Source organism: Triticum urartu, chromosome 3 (genome assembly GCF_003073215.2).
Source record: "Triticum urartu cultivar G1812 chromosome 3, Tu2.1, whole genome shotgun sequence".
Lineage (NCBI taxonomy): Eukaryota > Viridiplantae > Streptophyta > Magnoliopsida > Poales > Poaceae > Triticum > Triticum urartu.
The window spans coordinates 58,552,765-58,563,976 of NC_053024.1; the positions used below are offsets into that span (position 1 = coordinate 58,552,765).

The 11,212-nt window shown below is 46.7% G+C and overlaps 1 protein-coding gene across 1 annotated transcript; it reads right to left on the minus strand.

Moving 5' to 3' along the window:
• Positions 1-9,017: 9,017 nt before the first annotated feature.
• On the minus strand, positions 9,018-11,041 carry LOC125542828. The gene is made up of 5 exons (XM_048706036.1): positions 10,850-11,041; positions 10,471-10,555; positions 10,286-10,340; positions 9,613-9,751; positions 9,018-9,536 (listed from the first exon to the last, which is right to left on the minus strand). Exons 1-5 carry the CDS (start codon positions 11,021-11,023, stop codon positions 9,390-9,392), a joined length of 600 nt encoding a protein of 199 aa, XP_048561993.1. The 5' UTR covers positions 11,024-11,041; the 3' UTR covers positions 9,018-9,389.
• Between the last annotated feature and the right edge of the window lie 171 nt (positions 11,042-11,212).

An 11,212-nucleotide genomic window follows, 5' to 3' on the forward strand; every position in this document is an offset into this window, starting at 1 on the left:
ATAAGACTAGTAACGGCAAGCAAATTGACAATATCGACGCCCACAACTGCTTTGTGTTCTACTCGTGCATAGTAACTACGCATAGACCTAGCTCATGATGCCACTGTTGGGGAACGTAGCAGAATTTTAAAATTTTCTACGCATCACCAAGATCAATCTATGGAGTCATCTAGCAACGAGGGAGAGAGGAGTGCATCTACAACCCTTGTAGATCGCGCGCGGAAGCGTTCAAGAGAACGGGGTTGATGGAGTCGTACTCGACGTGATTCAAATCACCGATGACCTAGTGCCGAACGGACGGCACCTCCGCGTTCAACACACGTATGGTTAGGAAGACGTCTCCTTCTTCTTGATCTAGCAAGGGGGAAGGAGAGGTTGATGAAGATCCAGCAGCACGACGGCGTGGTGGTGGATGCAGCAGGATCCCGGCAGGGCTTTGCCAAGCGCAAGCGGGGAGGAGAGGTGTTACGGAGGGAGATGGAGGCGCCAAGAGCAAGGGGGTGCGGCTGCGCTCCCTCCCCCCTTCTTTATATAGGGGCCTTGGGGGGCGCCGGCCCTAGGGAGATGGATCTCCAAGGGGGCGTCGGCCAAAGGTGGCTTCCCCCCAAGCCAAGTGGGGGGCGCCCCCACCCCTAGGGTTTCCCAACCCTAGGCGCAGGGCAGGCCCAAGGGGGGGCGCACCAGCCCACTAGGGGCTGGTTCCCCACCCAATTCAGCCCATGGGGCCCTCCGGGATAGGTGGCCCCACCCGGTGGACCCCCAGGACCCTTCCGGTGGTCCCGGTACAATACTGGTAACCCCCGAAACCTTCCCGATGGCCAAAACTTGACTTCCTTTATATAAATCTTTACCTCCGGACCATTCCGGAACTCCTCGTGACGTCAAGGATCTCATCCGGGACTCCGAACAACTTTCGGGTTACTGCATACTAATATCTCTACAACCCTAGCGTCACCGAACCTTAAGTGTGTAGACCCTACGGGTTCGGGAGACATGCAGACATGACCGAGACGCCTCTCCGGTCAATAACCAACAGTGGGATCTAGATACCCATGTTGGCTCCCACATGCTCCACGATGATCTCATCGGATGAACCACGATGTCGAGGATTCAATCAATCCGTATACAATTCCCTTTGTCAATCGGTACGTTACTTGCCCGAGACTCCATCGTCGGTATCCCAATACCTCTTTCAATCTCGTTACCGGCAAGTCACTTTACTCGTGTCGTAATGCATGATCCCGTGATCAACCACTTGGTCACATTGAGCTCATTATGATGATGCATTACCGAGTGGGCCCAGAGATACCTCTCCGTCATAGGAGTGACAAATCCCAGTCTCGATTCGTGCCAACCCAACAGATACTTTCGGAGATACCTGTAATGTACCTTTATAGTCACCCAGTTACGTTGTGACGTTTGGCACACCCAAGGCACTCCTACGGTATCCGGGAGTTGCAGAATCTCATGGTCTAAGAAAATGATACTTGACATTCGGAAAAGCTACAGCAAACGAACTATACGATCTTTGAGCTATGCTTAGGATTGGGTCTTGTCCATCACATCATTCTCCTAATGATGTGATCCCGTTATCAATGACATCCAATGTCCATAGTCAGGAAACCATGACTATCTTTTGGTCAACGAGCTAGTCAACTAGAGGCTCACTAGGGACGTGTTGTGGTCTATGTATTCACACATATATTACGATTTCCGGATAACACAATTATAGCATGAACAATAGACAATTATCATGAACAAAGAAATATAATAATAACCATTTTATTATTGCCTCTAGGGCATATTTCCAACAATCTCCAGTCTTGAGCTGCCAGACCGAGAGTGGAGGCCCAGGTATTTCATCTGGAAGGTGGCTCTAGGCACCGGAACACCACCGAGGACATGATCCAAGTCAATGTTGGAGCACCGGATGGGCACAACCGAGCTCTTGTGAAAGTTGGTGCATACACCCATGACATCACCGAAGCTCTTCAAAATGGCGGAGAGGTTGTCGATGTGTCTCTTGATAGGGGCCATGAAAAAGTCCGCGTCATCCGCGTATAAGGAGGTTCTCATCATAGCAACTCGTCCTCAAATCTTATGAAGGAGGCCCTTCCTAGTTGCCAGGTCAAATATTTGGTGAAGCAGATCAATTGCGAGGACGAAATAGCAAGAATCCGCGACCATGTTTGACCATGTTTGATGGGAGTTCCGGGCATACCAGTGAGCGGGAAACGTGAGGAACAAAGCAGAGCGGCAATCCAATCACGGAATTTGCAAGGGAAGCCCTTTCGTTGCAAGAGGTCGATGATGAATTCCCATTTGACAGAGTCGAAGTCATCTGTTGTTTTCTTTTCTGTTAAAAAAGTGTTAATCCATTTTTCTTCTCTCTATTTTCCTTTTCTATTTAAAAAGTTTTAATCCAAGCTTGAGTAGACCCACTGAACTCGAGTGTTATCCTGGAAAGTTGATTTGTTCCTATACTACTTGTGTGTTAGTTGGGAAATGAATGCTCAGCAGTGTTGGAAACTGACATGTCCAGAATTCGTGGAATAAAGAATGTCTATCAGGCCAACAAAAGATCAAAAAACCCTTGCAGCCTGCACGCCAAATCTGTGCTTTTCCTCTCTAACTGAATTATATTTTTGGCGCTGATCGAACAACTGTGTGAGCTGAAAAGGAAAAAAGAAACGCCTTGTTTAGGAAAAACCGCACGCAGAAGTATTCTGCACTCTTTTTTGGGATGTTTTCTGCAGGCTGCAGTCCCCTGTCATTTTCCCTGCACACACAGGAATTGTTTTCTGCATCCTCGCACTTGCTGCCATTTGTACGCTCTCGCAAAAAAAAAGCGCATGAGGAACGAAGCAAAAAAAAAATCATATTCAGACATCTGAGAAGAAAAAATAGAAAAATGGAAATGGAAAAATGGGCACTGTGACAAGTGCGATGGTCCTGTGAATGCACATGACCGCAATACAGTGGTACATGCTGAGCCCCGAGTAGTGAGGTCGTGAGGAGTGAATGCACATGGCTGCAAATCTGCAATACAAGAATGCAAATACGTATTTATGTTTGAGTAGAAACCAAAATGACCGCAGTGGCATATGCTGAGGAGCGAGGGCCAGCAGTAAGCCAGTAAGTGCATTTTTGGCTATTCGGCCGTAGGTATACCCCATCCATGAGGACACACGGATGAGACCCAACAAAATAAATACTATCTTGAACAATTCACTGCTTCTTTCTGGCCCCAACCAGCTCAGTAGCTCACCCTCGCCAAATGCAAGTATAGTAGTACTGCATGATGGTGGGATTCATGTTTAACCGGAAAGGTTATCTTAAGTAACCCGAATCCGGGACGAACCTCGACGATAAGAAGATGGTGAAAACTTGTGTGCAACGAACGGGTTTCCCGCTGCCCTCAGATCCGCTTTGGAACGGCGTAGAATGTGAATCCCCGTACGCTTCAGATCCGCTTTGGAGTACTGTCGCATCCTTCACCAGCGACTTGGTTCTGTCCGTTGCTGAGATGTTTTTTCTACTGCTACAATACAGCTGTTGACTCGGACAGAAGGATCGATCGTGGCTTGTTCGTCTGACCTGGACTTTGGCAATGCCATGTGTCGCTGTGTTTGCATCTTCGCGGTTTGTATCAAGTGATGTAACACACAGTAGTATATACTCCAACCAATTGGTCGCCGAATTCAATCCTGTCACCGTCAAAGAGAGGTGCGTCTCTTCTGCGTTGCCAACCCATCGGCGTGGAGCGACTGCTTCGACAGACAGATAGATTTTGGCACTGCTTGCGCCTAGGATGTGGTCTATAACGACCGTCAGAAACATGTATGATTGGTATGCATCGATCGATCCTTCTTTTTAGCGTTGCATCATTATCAAACTTGGCTGCTCACCATGATCACACTACAACAAGGTGAAAGAAACGTTTCCGTATGGAAACAAAATAAATGAATCTACACTGTAAAATACGTCTATAAACATATGTATGTAGTCTATATTGAAATCTCTAAGAAGACATATTTAGAAACAGAGGGAGTACAAGTCACGTACGTCTCGACCTCCACCTCATGCCTCTCTCGCGCGAGGTGTTTGAGGATTTTGTGCCTCCCGCCGGCGCCGGCGCAGGGCTTCGTCTTTCATGGTCTTAGGGTCATGAAGGCGTGGTGGATCTCGGCACGTGCCGACAGGAGGGTTCCTGCTCTATTTTTGATGTTCTTTTGTGTTCATTTAGGGTTTGTGTCTTGTTTAGGAAGACGAGATGGTGACCGCTGCCTTAAGTTGGAATAAGGTACTTCCCGTCTAGTCTCCATTATGGTGGTGCGTCCAGCGTCATCGGAGGTGTGTGGAGGTGTTTGTCCAACGGTTCCCACGGGATTCGGTCGGCGTTTTGTCTTTGGTGGATCTGGTCTTCGTTGGTTCGTGTTCGTGTGTCTTTAGGTTAGATCCTTCCGATCTACACTTCTTTTTATCGGCAGCGGTTGCTGTTCTGGTGTGCTGGTCCTATTGGGTCTTAGCACGACGACTTTTCGACTGTCTACTACAACAAGGTTTGCCTGACTCCAATGAGGAAGAGATGATGACGGAGACGCGCCTTCGATTTGCTCCAGTGATTGTAGTCGTCTCTAGATGGTCAATGTACCTAGATGTAATTTTTACTTCCAGTATTCTTTGTATTGACTTGATAGATGATGAATAGATCATGAGTTTTTCCCTCCGAAAGGAAAGGTGAAAGAAACCAGTTTTACCAGACAGTACCAAAATATAAGAAACGACAGGTTCGGTCGTATGTATGCGTGTCCTTAACCTTCGACTTGCACTTGTACAGGTCGGATGCCGCAATGCTTTGAGCGTACAAAGGCTCCTACTGTATGCTCAGTACTCCCAGTCCCAGCCCCAGCTCATGCTGGACCCGCCCAATTGCTCTAATCCCAAACGTCGACGAACCATCGACGAAGGGCACGGACCCTGCATCATTAGTTAACTGATTAACGATGGATTAGTACACTGGTTAAGGTGGCGTGTGCGCATGCGTCAACTAATATAACGGGCATGCACTGTCTCGGTCGGTCACTCCATCGAGCAATCCCGTGATCCCGTTCCGTTTTAATTTTTAATTAGATCCGTCCTAACAGTCATGCACGTATGCAGCTCAAACATGTGCGTTGCTAGGCAAGTCTCGTCCGCGTTGATTTTAAGAGGATGGGGCTGGGTCTTATTTTGTTTCAATCAAATCATACCACGTATGCGGAAGCACGGATGGACGCACGCCGGGGAAGCAGGCAAGTCTCGTCCGCATTGCTATGTCACTGATTTGCCGAGTACCAAGAATTAGGGGCGGACCATCTGGTAATAGGATCTTAAACTCCATGCGTGCACGTCTAGCCTCTAGATTTACGAGACTCCCAAACGGCAGCTTAGTTAATTACGTGCAGTTTAGGTTTCAATTCACACGACACGACACGACACGACACGACGAGCGACCGACCGACGCTTTGCACCCAAGACGCGATGCTAGCCGCTCATTTGACCTGTGAGGAGGAGGAACGGACGGCCATGTCCCCGTCCGCCTGTCTCTCCGATCCGATGCTACACTCGCGAATGGAAATTGCTTCAGGGACGACACTTTACGCACGATCTGCAAACGATGTTCCTCTCCAACAGCACTAGCATCAGCTAAAAAAAGAAAACAAATAACCTCCTGCGTGCACACTCACTGCTGGCCCTCCACGTAAGATCGTGCAGCCGTCGGCTGTAATCTTGTCGTCTGTATAGCAACGCCGATCAGATCGTCCAGCATGCCGATCTGATCCCGTCTGTCGTGAATGGTGGGCTATATCAGAAACAAGCAGTACAATGCCGATCTGGTGCTCTCTGTGTTGCCACGTGACGCTACCGCACACACAACGGTCGTCCGGCTTGTGCGCGCGGGGGCACTTCTCAAGTGTTGCAATCGAGCGGTGTGTGTGTTACATGGTCGTCGATCGATGCGCACGCCACTACCGTCCACCATGCCAAAATTAAGAGAGGGGCGAACAGTGAGGGCCACCTGGGTTTGGATGTCCCCACCTTGTTACGCGAAGTTAGAGCATCTATAGTCGGACATTGCAAATTTGACCCCTTAAACTCCCGTGGTGGCCGGGCGTGTCCGTTTTGAGTCCCTATTTATCCGTCCACGTAGTCACACTATTCATTTTTATTCTCTTAAACTAGCAAGATGCCCGTGCGTTGCACGAAACATCAAGATGCATTTGTATGAGTAGTTTATTTTCTAAGAGAGAAAAAAAACGAGTGAAGACCATATTTGCAAATATGGAGAGGAGTGCTGATAAATTGTCATAGTTTGCTTCCTATCCGTTATATATAGATCGGACGGCCTATTGCAGGATGATAGGCACACCATCATCACCAACTCTGTTTTCTATAAGAATAGAGAGATATGTCTGGTCACTTGCACATAATTTGTGAAGATGAAGAAAGAGAAATAAAAAATGAATAAAGAAAGAGAAAAGGTGGTCTGAGGTGGGGCCGTGTCTTATGTGGTGGAATGCCCGAGCATGTTTGCGAGCCTTCATATCATCCCCATATGAAGGTTTCTAGACAGTCGGACATATAGAGATGATATGAGAGATCCGATTAGGTCATGTTTTTCCTTCTCACTCCTGGCGGGACGCGTTCGTGGGCATATGAGGGATGATTTGAGGCGTAGATGCTCTTAACGGAGGGTACTTGCCCCTTAGCCTCGTGTTTTTTAAAACAGTGAGAGGAACGACTGAAGATTGATCCAGTGGTGTGATTGGGCTTTCCCCCTCTATAGGCTCTCTACCCGCCGAATGCCACGAGAAAATGAGTGGACCACGCCCATGGACTCGGGATCCAAAATGAGTGACCAAGGGACATGCTCCAAGCCATGTCATGTCATCATGTGAAGAAGTGGAAGATGAAGAAGAAGAAGAGGGGGACGACTTGACCCTGATCCGCCACTAGTATAGAACCGGAGAAAACAATAATGCAAGCTCGCTGGGTGCCTTATCCTACACCGAATTCCATCTCTAGAGTATATAGACTAGGAGAAGCACATCGCATTGCAGAGACAGACAGAGGCATGATTGCGCTCGCATACTCATGCCCCGCGTCGACAGTGACGCAGACCCGTGTATGCGTGTGTGTCGGTCGGATCCGCTTCTGTCCGTCGGTGACACCAAAAGAATAATCACATATATATTTCTGGAGCTGTGGGGTGCAGATTAAACACAGGTGCTTGAGATATTATTACCTCGTGGTTTGTCTGGTTCAGTTCGTTCTAACTCAAAAGAGTTCCTTCATCATGATGATGATGGCAAATGGTTGGCATGACGATGACCTGATTGGTGAGCTCTTTTGAAACGGCCACTGTCAGGTATTCTCGCAAAAAGAAAAGGATAAAAACTGCCATGCAATACTACAGATCTCCATCTGTACATCCTGAAATCCCCTGCGCGCGGTTGTTGGCCTGCTTGACAAAAGTGGTGTTATACAATACACGCAGATGTAGCGGCGAGCGAAAGCGATTGGTGGCAGCCCCTGCACGCACGACTAAGCACTAAGCAGATGATGATCCAGATCATCAGATTTTCACATCTTCTCCAATGAAAAAAAAAGAGGAGAAAAGACATTCATGATTCAGCACAACAGATATGACTGCATGCAAACGGGTAAGGTTTTATTATCAGCAGTTGCACCCCTCCTCACAGGGTTGCTGCATTTGCATTGCAGCCCCAGAACATGGATTCCCACGTAGGGTCTGAAGAAACATTGTGGTACATGGATTCTGTTGTGAATCTTCTTCAGTGGACAGAAATACCACACTGTCAGGCCAAAGTTACAAGTGGGCCACTCAGTTTCTCAGCAGCCAAGGAGAAATAAATCCATCAGTCAGACGAAAGAGTCAGAGGCTCAGAGCCCTGGCATCAGAAAAATCCTCCACCTGACAATTGATCTTCAGTTAGTGGCGACAGCACTGAACATCCCGTTGCCACTCGGCAGAGAAGTCTTCGGGGAACTATTCACGAGTCCACAGCACCATCTCGACCAACATGCTTATGCCAATCATCTTCTCGAAGAACCACGGAAGGGCTAGTGGTGCCGGAGTTTGTGAATGCGCACGAAGCTTTCCAGATTGGGACCAACATTTTGACCGGCGGACGCAGTTTCTGCTCATTCAGACCACAGGGTTCCTGAGAGTACATTTCAAAAATCAGTGAAAGAAGGCGGGATTTACCTGAAAAACGAGCGTCGTGATCTCGTCTTCGTCGCGTGGAAGCAATGCCAGGCTCCAATAGCAGGTAACAGGGGCCACACACTCGTTCAGCACCGGCTTTAGGATCTTGCCATGGGCACAGACTTGCGATGCGCTCGTCCACTGTGAAAGATAACATAGATGTAAAAGAGATAAAATTACTCCCTCCGATTCCAAAATACGTGCCGTGATTTTACTTCAAAATAAAACACAAAACAACTTGATCCATTGTCAATCTTGTCACTAAAACACATCTGAATCCGTGTTGCTAGGAGCCTAAGAAACTCATGAGATAAATTGGCCATGTAGCAACCAGAGCGCATGAGCGAAATAACAGAAGCTCGGTCATAGTACCTTCGACAACAAGGCACAACAAACACTTGCAAGAAGGAGCATTGTACGGTTCATGCTAACTCAAAGAGTTCTTCATGATGAGGATTATGATGGCATGGTTGGCATGATGATGACCTGATTGCTGAGCTCTTTGGAAACAGCCGCCGTCAATGTCAATTACACTACACATCTCCACCTGCAGATCCTGAGATCCACTGGGCGCGGTTGTTGCTCTGATCAACAAAAAATGATGTACAGGCACAGTGCAGCGGCGAGCCAGAACGCTCAGTAGATGCTTAATGTTTCATCTTGGTAAGCTGTAGCCTGATGATCCAATCTGTTATATTTTCACATCTTCTCCAAGGAAAAAAAGAAAAAAAAAATTTACTGCAACGGATATGACTGCATGCAAGTGTCCAAGATTTTATCATCAGCAGTTGGACCATCCTTACAGTGTCACTACATCTGCACCCCAGAACATGGATTACCAACTAGGAACTGAAAAAAGCATTGTGGTACATTCTGTTGTGAATCTCCTTCAGTGGACAGAAATACCACATGGCCAGGCCAAAGTTACAAGTGGAGCATTCAGTTTCTTCTGCAGGTAAAGAGAAATAATTCGGTCGGACCGACCGAAAGGATCAGAGGCTCAGACCCCTGTTGGTATCACCAAAATCCTCCACTTGACAATTTATCTTCAGTTAGTGGTGACACAACTGAACATCCTGTTGTCACTCGGCAGAGAGAGAGGTCTTCAGGGAACTATTCAGGAATCCACAGCACCATCTCGATCAACATGCTTATGCCAATCACCTTCTTGAAGAAGCATGGAAGGGCTAATGCTGCTGGAGTTTGTGAATGCGCACAGAGCTTTCCAGATTGGGAGCAACAGTTTGATGGGTGGACGCAGGTTCTGCACATTAGGCTCTTTCAGACCACAGGTTCCTGACATTGCATTTAAAAATCAATTGAAAGCAGGCAAGAGTTACCTGAAAAACGAGCATGATCTCGTCTTCATCGCGTAAAAGCAATGCCAAGCTCCAGTAGCATGTAACAGGGGTCACACACTCATTCAGCACCGGCTTTAGGATCTTGCTGATGGGCACAAACTTGCGATGTACTAGTCCACTACGAAAGATAACATAGATGTAAAAGAGATAAAAGGATGAAGAAGCCTCTATTTTCTGTACCTTGTAATAATATAATAAAAGAATGGAAATGGCAAGAAGCCAATCAGACAGTGATCATTTTTAGCTAACGCAAAACAACTTCATCCATTGCAAATCCTGTCACTAACAAGTACTGACAAGAGAACAGTACTTCGTCCTCTGCTTTCTGTACTTTGTATTATATTATGAAATAGAATAATGGAAACGGCAATAAGCAATCAGGCAATGATAATTTCTAGTTAACGCAAAACAACTAATCTGTTGCAAATCTTGTCATTAAATAAGTACAAACAAGACAGCAGTACTTTATTTCTGCTAAAGTGCCAATTACTACTTATTTCATTAGGTATCCAAAGCCTTTAATTCCATATATCTGTTTGCAATTGTTGAAGTGTTGTTGCAATGTTATAAATGTTTGAAGAGTGACAAATGCTGACAGCAAGAGTGGAATCTCGATGCACACATGAATGACTCCAGAATGGTTCTTTCATACCTCCAAAAGTGTTGTTCTAGCTGAATCCCGAAATTTGGCATAATCATTAACGACTCTGCAAATACAAGCATTTTCAACGCGGATGTTGATAAACAAGAGTATCTCATTGTTATGCAACCTTAAGGTGAAAGTTCGCATGCAAAGCACAAAAATGGGATAAAGAAGAAACAGCATCAGCGCCCAACCTTTCTTCACAGGCTTGTATTGCAAGCATTTAGCGGCGATAGCAGAAAACGGAACACTCCAAAAGGAACCAAGGCATAAACTCTCCTGAAACATTTAAGCACTGCAAATCATTAGAGTGGGACAATCGAATGCATGAAAATTCCGTTAACCTACACCACCTGAATGTAAACCACAGTTTGATGATAGCATCATCAGTACGGCATTTCTAATATGACTTTTTTAGGAACCTGACACATTTCTTTGCATCTGCATCTTTATTGCTAAGAGCCCCAAAAGCTCATGAAAACATATGAACACCTGATTCGAGCAGCGGAATAGTGAAAAATCAATCAGCCATACTTGGGTTTTGACTTTTGCGAATGATTCTGAGAAAACTACCAGTGACAACAAGGTACGGCAAACATTCGCAAGAAGAAATATCGCACCGACATATGAAAACAGCACCCGGAATGCACTCCTCTCGACAAAGACATCATGAATATTAACTCCACTCTCGCAGCGGTGCATGTATCTGTACATGCCACTGGAAACCCCCTGCGCTTGCTGCTGCATGGTCACAGCGCATCAAACGATCCCGAGTCAGCTTCTTGTACAGGTCACAGTCACACGACACCTACAGCACATCAGCATCAGGCGCCAGCAAGTTAATCATGCTACGTTCTGAACTGGCCAAAGGAATAGCAAGCGCCACACTGACGCAATACAGATGATCTTGAAAAAGGAACCAGATCATTGCACACA